The 21,290-nt window shown below is 34.9% G+C and overlaps 1 protein-coding gene and 1 pseudogene across 1 annotated transcript in view; one reads left to right on the forward strand and one right to left on the reverse strand.

Moving 5' to 3' along the window:
* The first annotated feature begins 999 nt into the window (after window positions 1-999).
* LOC150095829 (protein GVQW3 pseudogene) lies at window positions 1,000-1,347 on the forward strand (annotated as a pseudogene).
* Window positions 1,348-6,844: 5,497 nt separating this feature from the next.
* Window positions 6,845-21,290, reverse strand: part of Dlg5 (MAGUK family member discs large 5) — a 440,912-nt gene continuing 426,466 nt past the window's right edge. The window contains exon 30 of the mRNA XM_090409542.1: window positions 6,845-7,142. Coding sequence (XP_090265668.1) covers window positions 7,039-7,142 — 104 coding nt within the window. The 3' untranslated portion in view covers window positions 6,845-7,038. The remainder of the gene's footprint in view (window positions 7,143-21,290) is intronic.

Below are 21,290 nucleotides of genomic sequence, written 5' to 3' on the forward strand. Positions count from 1 at the left end.
CTATCAAGGTGTAAACATCTTCAGCAAAACTCCTTTGTCACATGTGAAAGTAAATATTTTATACAAATTTTAATTATCAACAAATTAACTGAGAAATATGCCATGCATTTATATTATTTCCATTAAGTTATAACTTTTATTCTATAAAAGATCTCTCTTTTATATCCTTCACCATAACATATAATCTAAATGAAATTAGATAAAGAATTTTAAAATGTTATTGAATATCACTCTAGTTTTGTTAAAAATAAAAGGGTCTCTGAAACGAATTACAGCAAAGCGTCGAACAGTACAGCATTTGTCATTCTGTATAAGACTAATGAGCATAAGTTTACACTTCAGTCCAATATTTCACTATTTATTGACAAGGGATGTTTATTTCCATAGGCAGTTCCTTAATAAGATGAGTTAAACAAGCATTTATTATTATTATTATAATTTTTTTTTTTACTGTGTGAGCATATGTGATACGATCTTCTTTCTCTCACACACACACCAGCATTAAAACTTTGCTAAATTCAATGACATCTGAGGGTAGCAGTCATGAATAATAGAACTTTAAATAGGAGGATACAGTTTTCTTTTATGAGAGAAAAATAATGCCTGAATTGGTAGTGAATTCACAACCTGCCTAATCCTCTCCTCTCCTTCTGCTAGACTATCAGATGCATGAAATTTTTAGAGCTATGTATAAGTGTTACTATTAAGAGTTTAATAATTTTGAATATCCAAACAAGCTTTCGTAACCTGATTTGAAACCTACTTCAGAGAAAATTAAAACTTATTTACAAAAGCAACATTATTTGATACTGAGGTGTGACAATTTAATTCCCAGGACAGTCGCGTAGTGTCACCCGTGTGGTGATTTAGTTGGAGTCATGTGAGTAATTGTCTTTGTACATATTTTAACTAATGTGTGCATAAACCTCAAGCTGATAGCCATTTGCTAGTTGGCTGTTGCAAAAACAATAGAGATCTGCATGTAAACTTGGTGTAAAAATGTTTGATCAAAATTTGGAGCAGCGTGTTAACATCAGCAAAAATGCTACTGAAATGTTGGAGCTGTTGAAAGTGGCATATGGTGTAGATGTTCAGAAAAAGTCAAGTATCTTTGAGTGGCATAAGAGATTCAGTGGGAGAGAAGATGTGAATAACGACCCCAGAAGTGGGGAGCCAAAAACAAAAATGATGGATGCAAATGTGAGCAGAGTGCAAGATTTGGTACAGTCTGATAGATGCATTAAGTGTGCGACTGATGAATTGCAAATGAATCAAGATAGTCAAGTCAGGATAATTTTAACTGAAGAATTGGGTATGCGAAAGATTTCTGCAAAGTTTATGCCTTAGATCTTGACGGACGAACAGAAGCAGCAGCGGCTTCAAGTTGCAAATGATCTTTCTGCAAATAAGGATGCGTTTCCAAGAGTAATTACAGGTGACAAAACCCAGTGCTTCCATCCCGAAACAAAACGCCAGAGCATGCAGTGGAAAGCAAAATTAAACTGTGCTAAAAGGATGAAGATTTTCTGATATCACTGATATCCAACATAATGTGATAGATGAACTCAAGAGTATTCCAGAAAAAGAGTTCCAGGCCTGTTTTCAAAAATGGGAACACTGTCTAAACCAGTGTATAAATGCACAAGGGGACTACTTTGAAGGTGACAGTAGCCACTAATGTATAGTTCTGAATGAATGAAGGTTTTCTCTCACACACAAAATTGTTATCTGAAAAATGAAAATTATTGAAAATGATATCTAGTTACACTACATATATATAGCATATAGTAAAATTGAATTTTGTGAATCTATACTTATAAGGCCTTTAATTGAAGAATAAAGGCAGCAAATGATAATTTTAATAACAGACTAATGTTTTTAAATTAGTAATACTGAGGTTGTACTCTGCATTACTGATGAAGACTACTACTTAGCATGCTTCTTTTCTTTCCTTAAAAACATTTTATAAGTTTATAGAGATAGCATTAATCCTCCACCCCATCATATATATAATGCAAACAAATCAAAGAAGCAGAAGAATGTTACCTTTTAAATTTCTGTAAAAAGGGTTTTTTTTTTTTGAACCTATGGTACATTAGCATTACTACTATGGATGGGTGGGCTAAAAGTTAATCCAGAACCCTACTTTAGAAGAGATCTAAAGATGGAACTTTTTCAAGCCATTTCAGGCATCCAGTAGAGATATGATGGTCTCATACTGAGGCAGTAAACTTTATCTACTATCTTATCATATTCGCAAACATTCATGCCTATGGTGGGATTCAAGGATTCAAATCACAGCTTGTTGGTTGGAAAGTGGATATGATATCCACTTAACCTACTAAGCTGGCAAATCTGAAAACTTTTGATCATGCTGTCCCTTTCTCTCTTTCACCCATATTTGTAAGAAATCCAAGATGAGGCTTGTTAATTTTTTTTCCCCCACATACCCCCAGGGGAACATGCTGGTCCATTCAGGGGTACATGAAAAATAATCAGTAATGGCGGAAAAACAAGTAAAGTAAACAAAATGCAAAACGTTAGTTATGGAACAATAAATGTTAAGTTTGAATCACCGCTAATGGAGACACTTCAAAACTCGTTCACATTAGAGAATGATGATAATGTGAGGGCGTGGCTATGAACCCCTCCCCAAAACCACTCTTCTACCAATCATTACACACAGTTCATGCATCAATGTTCATGCAGAACCATCACGTGTTACTAAGAAATGATCTTTGCGATAACGAACCTTCCACTGACTAAGTGCATCAAAGCAAGTTCAATGATCTCACCAACAATATTTCAATCGGCTAGTGATCTGTATACCAATTTTTACCGACTTTTCAGATAATACAACTAAATATTATTAATAATAATAAATCAAAAGTCTGTTAAATACTTGATCATCATGATCAATATTTAACATGAAGCTATACTTATAGATGTTACGAATATTGTAAAATTAAATCTGTGGTTTGTACTTTTAGTGTAGTAATTTTCCTTTCCCAACTCATTACCTCATTTCCACTATTTTACATTAAGATAGCACTTAACAAAAGTGTCAGTATTTAAAAACAAGGGGTACAATTTATAGAAATGGGTTTAAAAGGGGTTCACAAGTGGAAAAAGGTTGGAAACCACTAGACTAGAGGATTATGTGTAATGTGGTCTGGATGGAGTGGATAGCATTCCTGCTATGTAGTAAGAAGAAATAAGTTTAAATTCTTAATGCAATGAATGAAAAAGAATATGTCTGGTGGTTTCTTTTTTGCATGCATTTCAGTACAATGTTTCTGATATATTTAGGTCTGGTGGACTGGATGATTGATAGTATTGCCATTTTTAAGCCAACATGCTGTCGGTTCAAATCTTGGGGCATGGTTGAATGTCACTACATTAATTACAAAAAAATTATCAGAAAAGAATTTTAATCTCTGCCTGAATGAAGCTACTAGTTATTGGAACAAATCATGTTTCCAGCCTATACACAATTATAGTGAGACAATTCACCTTGGTTCAAAGTGAATATGTTAAAACAAATGTGCAACTCATAGCATCATTCAATTAGCTGAGCAATAGTAACTTAGAAATGACTTTCACTGAGTGAAATCTGTAAGGAAAACTAACTGTATTATTTATTTATAGCAGATTGTGACTCTATATGCCACCAACCTGGTTGGCTGAGTGGTTAGCATATCTGCTATCCAGCCAAAAGGTTGTGAGTTCGAATCCCACCATGGGCATGGTTGTTTGTGAAAATACTAGTGGTGGTGGTCAGTAGATGGCATTGGTGTAGATGATGATGGTAGTTGTGATTCATTGTATAGTTGGTGGATTGAGTGGACAAATTCCCTTTCACTCTTGAAAAAACTAGTATTATTATTATTATTGACAATGATGTTAAACTAACTAGTTACATTAAAGCTGCTATTATCATGATTAATTTTAGAATGTTTCAAGTTCCATGCTGCAATCTGCAAAATTAAACATATATATTAAGGACTAGTTTGATGCGACTTTTTTTTTTTTTTTTTTAAATCTGAAAGTTGTTTGTTCTTATTCCTATTAACAATTTAACAAGTTTCCTTCTGTCTTCTTAACCACTTGCTCAGATATGGGATTAATACATATAAAATTTTACCTTCTTGTTGATATTATTTTCAAAATTAATATCAAATAAACTTAAATAGGATTATAACAATGCAAGAAATTTGTATAGGTAAACAAACTGCTAAAACTCATATGATGCTAATAAATATCATTCATTTAAGCATTCATTGCATTATTTTATACTTGCAACCAACTATGAGACTGAAAGAGAAAAAATAACTATATTAGAGTCTGCTATTTTACAATATAATACATTCATATGATGAGCAGAAAACTGCTAGGTGGTTTAACCCCGAGATTCTCTGCATTTTAGCAGATGTGCATTTATTGTCACGTTCATTCATATTAACTTTAATTCTTCAAGAACAAAACATCAATGCATTCTATCTTTTTCTCCCTCTTCCCCTCCTTCTCTCTCTCTCTCTCCCTTTTTTTTTGGGGGGGGGGGAATTATCACTTATATTGTGACTTCAGGATATTTCCTCAAGTCACTATACATATAAATTAATACAAAAACCTCTCTCTCTCTCTTTTTTTTTTTTTGGGGGGGGGGGGAGGAGGGAGGGAGGAATTATCACTTATATTGTGACTTCAGGATATTTCCTCAAGTATAAAATACATATAAATTAATACAAAAAAAAATTCTCTTGGCTGTTAATTCTATTAATATTTAATTTAAGTGACTTAATCAACACAACTGCAACTAGCTCCAAAAATAGATCCAGGTCATTATCTCCAAATGTATGGTTGCTCATTATATCAATTAGAGACAAACAATTCAGAAATTGGCATATGTACATTCATTTGTAATAATTCTGATCAAATTAATTGTCATAGTAAAGGTATTATATTTCAGAGTAGTTTGTTAAAATACATTTTAATTTTAAATTATATAGAAGGAAGATCTCTCTCACTCACTCACCTGTGGCTTGTGATCTCACATTTCCAGTTGGAGCAGAAGGAAACTGGTGATCATTTCAAGTTTGTGCAAGAGAGAGAGATGGAGAAGTTTTACAAGGAAATAGAACAGAAATTCTTTTCTCTTAGCACAAAGAAGTACATAAGGGAGTTTGATTCACTTTCATTAAGTTTTCCTATTCTTACAATCACTTTCATTTCTTTCTCCCCATTATTCACCCCACATCAATTCAAAACGATTCCAGCCATTTACTTTGAACCCTACATCTTTCTTTTCCTACCCTCTTCTGTTCCAAATGGAATATCACAGTCTGACCTAACCATCACATTTCAGGTTCCATGCATTTTGCATTTATCATCTAGTAGTGATTCTTTGTTCAAGCTGATGAGGTGCAATTCTTTAATATTTATGTAACTTTGATGATTTCTAGCTTCTGAACTAGGTTGCAATGATAGTTGCTTATGAAATATTTATCTGTACAGTTGGATTAAAAGATATGTTAGAAAAGTCTGACATAAGGCTAACACTGGACTGTTGCTCTTCTTCTCCAGTACAAACAGCGGAGAATTAAAATAATTAACACCATATATAGTTTAAAACAATCTTCTTCTAGAGTTATTACCATATTAGCATGCTTCTTATTACAATGTTGCATAATAAGTGATACCATGTTAGTCACATTATGGTAGCAGACAATTTTCATCACCTGTGTATGTCTGCTGTTTTCTGGAGGCTTGAAGTTGTTTGAAACAGTGTTTGATCTCAAGAGAAGGAGAAATGGATAATTTAACCTAAGCCCAGTGACATTGTTAAATGCATGCAACCTTTTGGCATTTACATAAAAAAAAAAAAATCCATGAAGTATTAGTAGAATTCTTCAATGAAATAAATATTAACAGCCATTACCTTTTCCACATTTAATCAATCTTATAAAATAAATATTTGGAAAATATACATTCTGATTTGAGAAGGCCAACTTGTACGTTTCATAAATTGTCAAAAATTAACACGAAAATGGCCATAAAAGTAACCTAGAGCAACCTGTTGCTACCCTTAAAATAACAATATAATGATGATGTACAAATAAAAGTCGGCCAGAGCCCTCCAGCAAAATGAAATCAATGATATTTGAAATAAAAGTTCAAAATTCAAATTTTTTAAAACTGAAACTTTTCTGAGCAAGATATGATTTTGAATGATAATAGTGATTGATACATGTTAAGTCTTCTGAATTCTTTTATCACTGTACAAGAAATAAAATAATTCGGAAGTAATAGTTAGTTACTAGATATTACAATTTTATAATGCATGTGCACAAATATACCTATAAGGCAAATGCCATCCATGTAAAAATTGATAAAACAAATTAAATAAATATTTTAATAAATAAATAAACAATTCTTAAAAATAGAGAACCCAGTGCTATTGCAGAACTATCATTACAATTATTTAGTATCTGCATTAATGTTAAAATAGTGAATTTTTTACAAAACACAAAACCCAATAATGAGACCACCCTTAAAACAAGGAAAAATATAGAAGTTGCAACTTTAAAGGACTGGAAACATTCTAAATGAGCTACTTAAAATAACATAATATGTGAACAGTTATTCTGAAGTGCATGCCACAACATGAAAACTTTTAAATATAACAGTACTATCACATATCCACTTACTGGTTAGAAGTTGATGGTTCACCCGTAGATAAGTTATTACCACTATATCCACAGAATATGAAATGTATATAAAATGTGAGCACTACTCAAGAGCAAACAATCCCTTGAAAGTGTTTATCTGCTGTGTGAACTTGAGCACGCTTTTTATGATTCTGTCCATTATATACATAGTTTGGAAGAGAGATGCTTATGGAAGTCAATAAAGTTAATGTATAAACACCTTCCACATAAGAAAAAATGTGTGCATCAATATGGTCTAGCTGCATAATGATTGTATTCAATCTATATTTTTCCAGTCTTCAAAGAAAAAATCTTTAACTATCAGTTATCATTACAATGTTCCACTAGGCACCCAGAGAGTTTTGTTCTGTTCCTCTTCAACACATGTCTTCACTTGTGTGCACATATAAGCAAGATTAGAACCAGGAATCACAGCTGAAAAACATTAAATATTGCATTTAACAAGTTCTGTTTTTCTTTTTCCAATATTTCAAATATCATATACCAAAGCCTCAACTTTATTATATTACGGTCTATAAATAAACATTGCTAACAGAAGATTTTTGAAAGAACTTTACTAAAAACAGGTCATCTACCAATTAAGTACAGAAGAATCATAATGGATAACTCTGGGAGTTGTAGTCTTTAGGTCAAATTCAAATTTGATGCAGAGTTGAAAGAATATGAAGGTCAAGATGGTTTGCACAGGAATGTTCGGGGGGGCCTCAACCCTTCGTTCAGAGACCTGAGAAAATTGTATAAAGGTCATCTAGGAATGAAAGGAAAAAAAGAAGGGAGGAAGAGAAGAGAAAACTTCTGAGCGAGTCGATTCGCCATGTTTGTCAGTCCGGTTGAAGTTGCGAGGGACAGCCATGGGAGCAGTGAAACTACCAATAGGACTGTCTGCTAAGTGCCTTGGATCGTCGGACCCCTTGGGCCGATTCATAGACATTGGGGAAAAATGTGCTCCAAGCCCAGCACGTCATCCATGTGAGATGCCAGTGACAACAAAATCTCTGCATGGAAGTCAAAAACCCGTAATGGATGGGAAGCCAAAGGAACCCAAGAAGGAACTAGGAATGAGTGTAAAATAGAGTTAAAGAAGATATGTGAGTAAATTTTGTTGCGTATGCTTATGATATGTGAAATCAACTGAGAATCCATGGGACATTTATTGTACTTAACATAGGTCATAGTTCAGGACTGGAAAGTTACTCTAAGAATAGTTTGTTCCCAAATATATTGGGTTGGCAAATAAGTTCTTTCGGTTTATGCGTTATTACAAGTTTACGGCACTTCACCTGTAGCTATTGTTGCGCTACTGCTCAAAGCTATTGCACAGTTGAAAGGTGACATTTCAAATAACCTTTCAGTGAATTTTCGTTCGGCCTACTTCAGTTGTGTGTAACATATTTTTAGAAATGGAAGGAAATAACATACATTACCGGCATATTTTGCTTTTTTATTTCAAAAAAGCCAAATGAGCTGTGGAGACCCATAAAAAAATATGCAGTGTATATGGGGATGGTGCCTTAACAGAACACATATGCCAAATTCTATTCTGGAGATGTCAGTGATACACCGGTTGTTTGGGTGCTGCATGAATTGATTGAGGCAAAATGACTGCTCGCATATCTATCTGTAATTCGCTGCGAAGTCGCCAAGAAAATGACCCATTTTTGAAGTGGATGATTACAGGAGATGAAAAAATGGGTCGTGTACGATAACGTGGTACATATTAGGATCATGGGGGGCACAAGAGCGAACTGCCGCAAACAATCTCGAAAGCGGGATTGCACCCAAAGAAGATCATGCTCTCTATGTGGTGGGATTATAAAGGTGTTGTCCACTACGAGGTTTTACCATCAGGCAGAATGATTGATTCAACTGTCTATTGCTCACAGTTAAACCGAATGGCCCATGCAATTAGCACAAAACTCCCTGAATTGGCAAATCGGAAAGGAGTTGTCTTTCACCATGACAATGCCAGACCCCACACATCGTTAACAACTTGGAGTAAATTTTTACGTCTTGGCTGGGATGCTTTGCCACATCCTCCGTATTCACCGGACCTGGCACCTTCTGATTACCACTTATTCCGATCGTTGCAGAATTCTCTGAACGGGAAAACCTTCGCTAATGAGGAGGCTGTCAAAAGACATCTGGATCAGTTTTTCGCCAGTAAAACTCAGGAGTTTTATGAACGAGGCATAATGAAGTTGGTGAACAGATAGCGAGAGGTCACTGATAAGAGGGTCAATATATAACCGACTAGTATGTATTATATATATTAAATAAAATGTGTTTCATTCCACTCTGAAAAACCGAACGAACTTATTTGCTGACACAATAGTTAGAATTACTAGTTATAAATTATAGAGCATGATATTCCTTGAATTGAAATGGGCTGATAGTTTTCTTTAAATGTTGATATCATATGTTGCATGACTCCATGCATTTACTAAATGTTAAATTGCTGATGTTAGAGTGGAGTTAAGAGAGAACCTTTCCTATTGTATGATTTTGTATAATTGCAGTTTAGTGTAAATAAATATATTTGTTTTGTTTACAAAGCGTGCCACCTGATCTTTATGCAATGCACTGTTTCTAAATAAACACGAACCTGTGAGTGAAGAAATTTAATGTCAGCCACGACTGTTAAAAAGGATTTTAGAATAATTTCAGAGAGAACTTTACAGGAAGTATAATTATATCTACTACCATGAGGAGAGCATTAGTGGCGCAGCTGATAGAAACAAAATAAATTTCCAGAGTTTTCCCAGTATCAGAAAAATACAAGATCCGTAGAGAAAAGTTAATAAAGAATAGGAAGTTAAAGTAGAAAAGGATAAAGAGTTAATAAGGCAGTAGAGAAAATTAATAAAAGTAAAAATAGAGTAGAGAATAATAACAAAAATAACATAATAGAGAGAGAATAATAATAATAACAACAACAACAAAATTACAGAGAAAATGTCAGAAAAGCTTACAATTAAGTTAGAGAGAAGATCACAAATAAATAGAGAAACAAAGAGAAATATTACAATACTATCATAATATCGTATACACAATATTATGATAGTATGACATGAGTCTTGCAGAGTGTACATATCAGGAATTTCATGGTGATGATGATTATCTAATTTTGTATAAATGGTATAGAAAAATAAAGATGACAGAATGAATGAGACGGAGAAGATGGAAAGATACATAAGCCTTCCTTTATGAAATTCACAAAATTCAGCATCATATAAAGGATGGCTTGTTAGTCTGAGACTGAGGCATTCGTTTCTTCTGGTACTTTAATTTTTCCCCCCTACAAACATAAGACCAGCCTTGAACACACATTTTGTAGATGTTGTTGAACATATACTCAATGCTAGTTTCTCTCTCTCGAACACAAGAGGCAACACCTTTTTCCTTGTGTCTACCCTAACATTCACAGCCACTGACTTGACTCTGCTCACTTTTCCTCTTCCCACTGCTCAGGTAAGAAACTCAACAAGAAAACTTTTTTTTGGAGGGGGGGGGGGAGTGTTAAATGGGCAACCATGTACCACATCATAGATATAATAATGGAAAATTGAGCAAGTTGACGTTGACTGACCGCCTTCTCTACCTTAGCAGATTTCTATTCTGCAACAGTCAGGTTTGTCTCCTATCTTTGGCATGTGACAGAGTATATTACATAATCTGCAATTCCTAAAACATCAAACATCTAGTTTGTTTCCACATTTCCCTAAGCCATGATGGAATGATGATTACACAGCAATCCAGGAAGCTCAGAAGAAATGGAGCATACTTCACAACAACAAACCGGTATTTTCAAACTTGCCAAAACAAGATTCATCATCATCAGAGCCAGAAGGAATCTTGGATCCAGTACACATTCTTCTATAACAAGAGAAAAAAAGAAGTATGTGGTAAAATGTGGAAAATGACAGGTAAATATACTGTCAACCCAACAGCACATTCTGGCACTGCTGACACCCTCAGGGACGCTAAAACATCAGCAACATCTCGTCTCCCAGAGTTCCTTGTCCAAAAATGCAAAGCAGAAAACAAATTTCTTTATCTTCCACATATAAGATCAAAACTTAATTATGGTCCCAAGGCTGCACTATCTACCAATAATTGTCTGGAAAATTATTGCCACACGTTGGTTTGCTAAATGTAACGAACTGGGGGTGTTGACTGGGCAGGATAATCATTACAAACCCGAATATTCAAAAAATTCTCAAAAGTTATTCTCAAAAGTTAAAGCAAATTTTGATAAAGACACTTCACTTTAATCGTTGAATATAATGATACAGGGATTATAGCCTTCTCACCGACCCGAATCGCTAACAAAATTAAAATGAATTTTAATTAAAGTTAAAATTTATTTGAACTAAAGTTTAAAAAATTCTTGAATTTTACTAAATTCTTAGTAAGTTGTAAACATTTTTTAATAATTTTTATAAATGGAACTATATTTTAGGAAAATAAAAGAAACTCAAGATAGATGAGAAAATAAGGAAAGAATTCAGAAATAATTAGAACATTTAATATAAGTATACAAAAAATAACATCTTTACAGAATAAAAGAAAATAAATTAAATTACATAAATATACTTGGAATGTTTTAAATTAAAATTTTAGGTGTTTGAATTTCATATTCACCAAATCAGATATAATGGTCTTAATGTCTAATTCCGAACATACATCATTTTCAATAGCTATTAACGCCAAACTAACAAGCCTTTTTTGTGATATAGTTGTTCTTAAGTAGGTTTTAATCAATTTCAACTTGGAAAAGGAACGTTCATCGCTCGCTACACTAACAGGTAAGGTTAATAGTATTCTTAAAGCAATAAAAGTTAGGGAAAGATAAATTATTGGACAGAATAAAATTAAGAATATCAAAAGGGTTTTGAATATTTAAATTATCCTTTCGAAAAATATCCCAGAAAGCACATAATTCGTCATATAGTTCTATTGCATTTATGTCTTTATTGTCGCTGCCCTTCAAGAGAATCTCAAAATCGTCACCATTTTTTCGTAAATCTTCGTTATTAATTTGCAGTGATCTATACAAGAAATTGAAATTATCATAATATGTTTTTAATTGTTCAAAACGTTCTATTAATGAACACATTGCAACGTCTAGAAGTGTATAAAACACATTCACTCTAAATTTATCTTCTGGCGATTCTGGTGTTTCGTCATGTTGCTCGTAGTCAAATTGTCGTGTCTTCTTTCGTCATCGAACTTCCGTACCAGTTTTAAATTCTTGTTCTCCATCCACCTCTTCAATCAGTTCTTTTGCCGTTTTTAGAACTTCTTTAAAATTTGTGTCTGATCGATACTCTTGTAAGAATATTTTTAAGTTTTCGATAGATTCTAAAGCATGTGTAATGTTCATATTTTTGTCTTGAAGCATTTTACTCACAGGCTTTATTCTGTTAAGCAAATCATGGCAAATTATAAGAGAACAAATAAATTTGTAGTCCTTCATTTTAGCACATAATGTTTATGCTTCATGCTGAGTTTCTTTATTAAAATTTTCATTATTTAAAATTTTAAAACGTACATCATAAATTCCTTCTAACTGATATCGTAGAGGACGGATTGCATTAATTTTACTTTCCCATCGCGTTTCTGATGGCTGTTTCTTTGTTAAATTTTTTTACAAACTTTAAAAGGATTGCCCAACGTTTGTAAGAGAATGAAAAGAAATTATTGTATCTGCATTCACTTTGGCTGCATCGTGAATGATTAAATTTAGAGTATGAGCAGCACATGGCATGTAAAAAGTTCGAGGATTTTTGTTCAAAAGCAAATTTTGGAACCTATATTTTTTCCCTTTCATATTTGCCCCATTGTTATACCCTTGACCTCATGTCTTCAATGGGAATATTGCATTTTTCCAGTTGTTCCACTATTGTTGCACATAAACCACATCCTGTGGAATCTGATATATCTGCAAAACCTAAAAAGTTTTCCCTGATCTTGACAATTCCATTGTCACAGGAAACAAAGCGAATAAAAAAGGTCATTTGTTCTGTTTTACTTGCATCAGGTTTGCAGTCTAAAATTATGGAATAATATTTAGATTTTCTTGTGTAGCTCAGTGGATGTGGCGTTTGCACACCATCGCGCTAGGCCACACGAAGGAAGTCTTGGTTTCGAGTCTAGTCGGCGACTAGAGGAAATTTTTCTAAGCCTTTTTTCGACCGGTTCCTGAGTTAGTCGATCTCTGGCACGGGCAAGCAGGTTTTTCCTCCCGGAAACTCGGGTTTTTCGTCCTGTAAACTCAAGAAAATCGACCGTAGAACCCACATTATTTCAGACATTAAATATATTGTGTTAGGGTTAGAGACCACGAGATGGCGGCACATTTGAGCCGTCTCTCTTCATTGCGTACCGCTTAATTAGTGATAGCCTTGGGCCATCTGTCTCTGATTGGGTACCAGTGGAGATTGAACTGCCCACTCAGTCTCCAAAAGTTAGATAGGGCTAAATGGCCTCGCCTACTCCCGTATATACGGGAATAAAAAGGCGTTAGCTGATTTTTTTTTATTTTATTTAGATTTTCGAATTGATAATAAAATTGTATTCCTGACTGCATTACTTAAAGTTTCCAATATTTCATTTTGACTGTCTTTACTCAAATAGTGTACTCTATTGTTTCGTTGTAGGGCCCTTTCAACATGATTTTCCATAACGGGATCAAACTTCGCAAACAGTTCGACTAATTTTAAAAAATTGCCGTTATTCCTTTCATATAATTTAGCAGATGATCCGTGAAAAGCTAAATTTTGGCTACCAAGGAATTTTATAATTTCAATCAAGCATTCTAAAACACTCATCCAATGTTTCTTTTCCATTTCATACATGCTTTGAGTCTGGAAATCAATAGTAGTTTTGTTTTTTAAATTTTTATCAAGTTCCTTTCCATTTTAAGAAATTTTTCATGTGAGTTAAACTAGTCTCATGTCTATGCAAAGTTGTACTTACATTTCTCCAATCGTTATAACCTTCTACAAGACTACTTGATTCAGTAGGTGCAAAAAGTTTGCAAAAAAAGAAGAAAACAGAATTGAAAGAACTGGTGTGACGTGGAGTCTAACAAGATCAAATATATAGTGGGGTATTCTTATAGACCTAGCAGATTGGTTGACAAAGATGAAGAAATGCATTACCAAATAAAGATGATGGGTGAGAAATGAACAATCATAATGAGAGAGGACTTTAATTATCCGAACTGATTGGGTAGCTGTGAAATCTCATGAGACAAATAAGACTGAATTTACTGAGCTGTTGCGACACAACTTCCTCAAGCAGCATGTGACAGCAGGAACTCTAGGTCAAAGAGTGTTAGATCTGATTATAGTGTCAGAGGGGATTTTAGTTAAAGACATAACTATTTTGCTCCAGTTGATGATAGTGATCATGTATACTCACTTGGGAAGTGAGTAAGTTTATGAATGTTCCATTCAGAATGTTACACAAACTAAAAAGGGAAATTATGACCAATTGAGTATGCTGTGTTCTGTGCCATGGTATCAATTGTTGGATGAGAAGGATATCTACAGTGCATGAAAAGTGTTTAAAAAATATTTAAATTAAGAATAAACAGAACAGGAGTAAAATGGATGTGTAATATAATTAAGCAAGAGATTCGTAAGAAAAAGATGATGTGGAAGAAATACCATGTGCATAAGAACGATGTCAGTTATGAAAATTATAAGGAACAGAAGAATCACAAATGTTGTATGGAAATCGAAGTCTGAGTATGAAAAGAAACTGGCTCTGCAAGCTAGAGACAGCCCACAAGAATCCTATCTTTATGCTGGAAGTAAAAGAAAGAATGAACATGAAAGAATAACTGTATTGTCATTTTGCTAAAAACTATCAACACAGTGTATGCAACACTGAGTTTGCTGATACCTCTTTGCTGTATGAAGAAGAGGTACTACAGTTGTTGCAAAAACTTAATAAGAATTTGGCAGTAGGGACTGATGGGATATCAGCATGGATGCTAAAAGAGTGTTCACAGCTGAAGTTACTTTTCTTTGACCAGACTATATAATTTGAGTCTCAGAACAGGGAGGATATATCACTGGAATGGAAAGAATGTATGGGCAACATTACACAAGGGTGGTGTAAAGAGTGAATAGCGATTGCATATTCAGTCTTTGTTGACAGAGAAATTATACTTTACAATGAACAGCATGGGTTTACTAAGTGAAGGTCATGTTTGAGCAACTAGCTCACATTTTATAATAATGTTACAGTTGAGTTGGACAAGGGAAATGGACACACCATGATACTTGTGGATTTTGATAGCTTTTGACAGAATACAGCATGAAAGCCTGTTGCATGAAGCGGAGAATATGGGAATTGGATTATAAAATATTGACATTGATAAGTAGATGCCTGAATGACAGATATCAAAAAGTGGTAGGTGGAGGATGTGAGTTGCAAGATTTAAGGCAACCAGTGGTGTACCACAAGGATCAGTTCTTAGTCCATTGTTATTCAATCTGTACATTAATGAAATTGGGAAGGATATGATATGCAGCATACAACTATTTGCTGATGATGCAAGATGATCTGAATAGGCTGGAATTGTATGCGAAAATGGCTGTCAGTTCAATATTAGTAAATGTTAAGTTACGCACTTTGTTGTTATTAGATATCCTATGCTTTATTATGTTGGCAGGATTATATAGAAGAAACTAATCAGACTAGGGATCTTGGAGTTTTAGTAGATGACAAGTTGAGCTCAAGCGCCATATACCAAAGATTTGCTAACACAACTCAGAGAATAATTGCAATACTGAAACAAACCTTGACATGTAAAGATAAGGAAGACATTTTGTCTCTTTACAAGGCTTGACCTCACTGGCCTATTGCACACAGGCCTGGTCTCCTGGTTTCCATGTTTGTTCTGATAGTGAAGAGATATCAGGATTGTGGAATACTGATTATGAAAACAGATTGAGAATTTATAGACTGCAGACACTAGCAAACAGGAGAAAGAGAGGTGATATGATTGAGACTTACACATCTCTGAAAGGGTCATACAGAACTTCAGTAAATGGAATTTTCATTTTATGGATGATGGGGAAAGGATGTGAAAGTACTCTTGGAAGTCGAGAATGAAAGCAGTTAAGAAGGGAGGGAGGGGGGGTGGATAGAGTTTTCTCTCACAGAGTGCATGATTGGAATGGGCTGCCATTGGATGTGCAAGTAGTGTGAATGAATTTCAAGAACTGGTATGGCTTCTCTTGAACAGTCCTTGCTTCTTGAAGGTCTCCCTTAATAACAATATCATCTACTCTGGCAACCTTTCCACATTTCAAGTTTTTGATGGCTTTTTTTTACCTCAAGTATTAGCAATCCTAGCTAGTTCTAATTCAAATTTTGCTTTACAATTTATAATTAACAGTTGAGTTAAAGCTTTTGTTACTATTGCATACTAAACTATGTCTCATTACATTCTTTATGCTGGACATATACTCATGCATTTCAATATGTATCCTTTCTTATGGTTCCAAATATATACCTTTCAGAACCAAACTAAAGAAAGGTATATTTGTTGGACCTCAAGTTAGGAAAGTATGAAAAGAATGAGACTAAAATAAAATTGGAATGGAAGATTTTCAGGTAACATTGTATTGAAAATTACAGAGAACTATTTGATAAGCGTATAAAAAAGTATCAATGAAATGGAGGCAAGGAAATCAGCAAAGATTCACTTCCTTCTTTTTCATTTAGACTACTATGAAAACCTTGGAGTCAATGATGGACAAAGTGAATGGTTCCAACAGGACATCATGGTAATGGAAGCTAACCAATAATTTCTTCAAAGAGAGAAATATGAAAATGCTTACAAAAAGAACATACTTATAGGCACTTTTAAATTTGTGTATTTTCAACAATCCATTATTTTTTTTTTCCATCATCATCATCATCAAATTCCTGACATATACCCTCAAGGGGTGAACAGGATATGATAGTACTACATGAAAAATTTACATTATTACTAACTTCCTATCTACAATTTTCCTCCAAATCAGTCTGTTACTTGTCAAGACTCCAACATTACCAGATCTTATATTTCTATCGTCTAAGGCACTTTGTACCATATCAATCCACCTGTATCTTGGTCTTCCTGGCAGAGAACACTTGTTTTGCTAATCTTTCCTCGCCCATTCTGTTTAAGTGACCATACCACCTGAGATTAGCTCTACTAACACATTCCTGGATGCTGACAATGTCAAGTTGTTTCCTAATATCCTCGTTTTTAATATGATATTGCCATTGATGCTATCTGTTCAGGCCTCTAATCTTTCTCAGGACTCTCATATCTGCGGTCTCTAGCCTTTGGTCAAGTGTTTTACTTCTGACCCAGTTCCCAGATCCATAAGCTAAAACTGGTTTAAACACTGTCTTGTATACAGCAAATTTAGTCTTCCGACTAATTTCATTCTTATTCCATATGAATTTCTTCAATTGACTTCCTACCATACCAGCTTTGTTGATTCTGTTGTCTATTTCCATATTTAATTTACCATCTTCACTAAAAATTGTGCCTAAGTAGCTGAAATGTTTTACTTGTTCCACAGGTTCTCCATTCACAACACAGTTGACATTTTAAATAATTCTGCCTATTTTCATTGTCTTTGTCTTTTTAATGCTGACCTTCACACCATATCTATTACAACAGTTATTCAATTTAGTCAGAGAATCTTGCAGACTTGTAGCGGATTTATTTAGAAGTATAACATCAACTGTTTAAAGCAAAGAGCTGACATTAACATCTTAAATTTTGATATCACTGATATTTTTCTTCCATAATTCTTCTCAACCGTTTTTCAAGTATACTTGCATATATCTTACCAGGAACACTCATTAGGGATATACCTCTGTAATTCTCATATTCAGTTTTATTTCCCTTTTTATATATGGGTACTATGAGAGCTCTACTCCAATCATCGGGAATTCATCCCTCTGTCCAGGCATTCTGAACTATGCAGTGCAGCCACTGTAAGACACTTATAACACCATACTTCAGCATTTCTGGTCGAATATCATCTACTCCTGCTGCCTTTCCACATTTCAAGCCTTTGATGGCTTTTTCTACTTCAAGTATGGATATGTATTCATGACTGCATGCCTGGTCAGTGTTTTTTACCACTGTGCTGTCAGCACTGGTTGTTTCATTTAGCAAATTTTCAAAGTAATTACTCCATACTTCAAGGATATCTTTTTCTCCTGTTTTCATGTCACCGTTACCATCTCTAACTCCTTTCACAGCACTCTTTCCTCCATTCCTAAGCTTCTTCAACAACCTCCAGAATATTTTTGCCACCTTCTTGATATTTATTTTCTATATTCTTGCCAAAGTCCTCCCATGACTTTTGTTTAGCTAGTTTTACACAGTGTTTTGCATTCTTGCATTTGTCTCTATATTCTCTAAGAGCACAAGCTGACTTATTTGCCAGGAACTTTTGATATGCTTTCTTCTTTTCCTTCACTGCCTCTTTAACTTCCTGTGTCCGCCATGGAGTACTAATTTTTCTATCCTTGCAGACAACTTCACCACATGCCTCTCTAGCTGAATCAATCAGGGTTTTCTTCAAGGCTTGCCACTGAATCTCCAAGGTTTGGTTCCTGTTCTCAAACTCTTTCATTTTTTCTTCAATAATCTTTGTGTATGTTAGTCTACAGTTCACATCTGAGAGCTGCTCAACTTTTATTCGCTAATAAAATTGAATTTCATATTGAAAAGAATGACATGTAAGAAAGTTTCATTCTTTTCAATATGAAATTCAATTTTATCCTGCCAAGACTAAATAGTGATCACTTCCAATTTCAAATCCTCTGTACACTCTGGTGTCCTGCACCAGGGAGAAAACATCACTATCAACAATAACATTGTCAACGAGACTTTTCTTATTCCTTGCCTCTTCTCTCCATGTGAATTTGTGCACATTTTTATGTTGGAACATGGTATTAGTAATAACCAGTCCATCTCCTGAGCAGAAATCCAACAGGCATTTGCCATTATTATTAGCTTTGCTCTATTCTCCAAATTTTCCCAAAACATTTTTGTATGTCTGACAATCACTTCCTACTCTGCTATTTAGATCCCAAACAAGGACCAACTTTTCCTTTTTCATGTCAGTAGCTTTCTCTAGAGCCTCAAAAAAATCCTCCACTTCTACCTTAGTAGAGCCTTCTGTGGGACCATAGGCACAAATAAGTCTCATTGTCCAGTTCCCCATTCTGATATTTGCCCAAATCGCTCTACTTGACATTGCCTGCCATTCAAGAAGATGGGCCTCGTATTTTGTGTTGAATACTATGGCTAATCCTTCTTTTCCTTGATTGTCATTGCCTGAATATAACATTTTGTATTTATTGCTCAGAAAGATCTCACCAGTTTTGGTCTTTTTTGTTTCAGTCACCCCTATTATGTCGATCTGGTACTTATCTAATTCCTCCACTAGTCCATTTCTTTGCCATTCAGGCTTCTTATGTTGATAGTACTGATCTTTAACTCCGGTGATGTTGAGTTCGGGTGTGTTTTCAGATTTGTTCCAGTAGCTGACTTTTCGCTGTTCGTCCTGGTTCCCTGGCGAAAACAACGGGCCTTGTTTAACAGGGCGACGCCCCAGCCGGCATGAAATTTTGTCATGTTGTACCATCATTTTGTGTTTTGGTTTAACCAATAAGAATACAATTTGGTCGGCTAAATCCCAAATTGCCAGCCATTCCTCATTCGTTCAGTATCCGGGTAGGTACCCAACAGGGTGCACCACGAGAAGGTGAGGATTGGACATTAGGTTAGAAGCCCTGGTCGGTTCTCCGAATTCCTTTAAAGGCTATGTGGAGGTCTCCTCTCAGTTATACAGCTTTGACCCTTAAGCACCCCTTTTTTTTTCAATACTGTCAAACAGTAAAATAGGCAAGTACTTGAATTTTGCCTATTCAATAAGTAATAAGACTATATAGATTACCTTTAATCATCATCATTTACATGGTCTTTTCAAAGTAACTACTGTGAGACGCGATGCATTTGTCCCAACATTGTGTCCACTTCTTAAAACACATGTGAGAGTCCATTTTTTGAGAGTTCTTTCAAAACCGCCTCCGCTGCTTTTACACATGCTTTGTTGCTTTCGAAATGGTGGCCTCTTAGTGGTTTATTGAGATGAGGATACAGCCAGAAATCGCACGGTGGAAGATCAGGACTGTTTGGAGGGTGTGGTAGGATATCTGTGTTGTTCTTCTGCAAAACGTCCACTACACAACCAGCAATATGGGGCCTTGCATTATCGTGGTGCAATAAGAAGCCCTTCTTCAGCAATGGACGTTTCCTTTACATGCTTGATGATAATCACTGCTGTGTTGATCAATGTCTCTGTGATGGACGTTGAAGGTCTTCCCTCATGTTCAAGATCTTCCACATTTTGCCTTCCTTCCTTAAAAGTTTTATGCCAGCGAAAAACACTTGCCCTTGACATTGCTTCATCGTGGAAAGCTTCGCATATCATGTTAAAAGTGTCCGATGCCAATTTTTGCAAACGCACACAAAATTTAATCACATAACGCTGTTCCATGGACGCTTCCATTTCGAAGACTGGTCGCACTTCGTAGGCGCACCGATGAGCATTTGTGTTAGTCACATGACACACTGGCACATCAGCCCGTATACACCATCTATCAACCTCTTTTGTTAATACATACAGCAACATTTCTTTATTCCACAGAAATTAATACTGTGATGAGTGGTTTCACCACAGTAAAATTAGTCTTATTACTTATTGAACAGAACACATATATAAAAAGACAAGCCGAAATTTGAAACGTTTTTATGTCACGTTTTTTGTCTTACCAGCCCGGAACTCTGGGGGGGGGGCAGCAGAGTCCCCCTAGTATATATATATATATATATATATACACACACATATTTTCTAGTTCGCTTTTGTAATCCATTTTTATGATGGTGTTTTGCAAATATCATTCTGGTACTATCTGTGTGGCAATACCCTTATATCTTTCTCATTTCTGATCTTGTTATATTAATATTGAAAGTTAATGTTAAGAGTTAAAAAACATTGCTGCCGTATTCCTAAAATGAAATGAGAGAATTCAAAATGAGGCAACTGAATAAAGGTTTATGAGATTCAAAGCTAATGATATACATACAGGGTGTTCGGGATAAATTTGACATATTTATAATTAATTATATTTTTCCGTAAGTTACATGTATTAACACACACTTCTCTTCATTTAAAAGTTTGGACCCTTCTTCATTCATATACAAGATGTCAGAAAGGATGGATAGCTGGAACCCACCTGAATCATGGAAGAGAATAACTTGTATCATGATGATTCGTGCCCGCCATCAAAATAAGGATATTACGACTGCTGCCCAATGCTCCCTGAATACAGTAAAAACAATCAGGCATGAACTAGAGACTTGCAATGGTGACTACGAGGATGTAGCAAGAAGAAAGATCCCTAGCAGACGATCTGATTGCGTTCGTACAGCAGAATTCCTCGCAAATCTGCAGGAACAGGTGT

The sequence above is a fragment of the Typopeltis vanoorti genome, chromosome 19, assembly GCF_054136105.1.
Source record: "Typopeltis vanoorti isolate ZY-2024b chromosome 19, IOZ_Tvanoo_1.0, whole genome shotgun sequence".
Classification (NCBI taxonomy): Eukaryota; Metazoa; Arthropoda; class Arachnida; order Uropygi; family Thelyphonidae; genus Typopeltis; species Typopeltis vanoorti.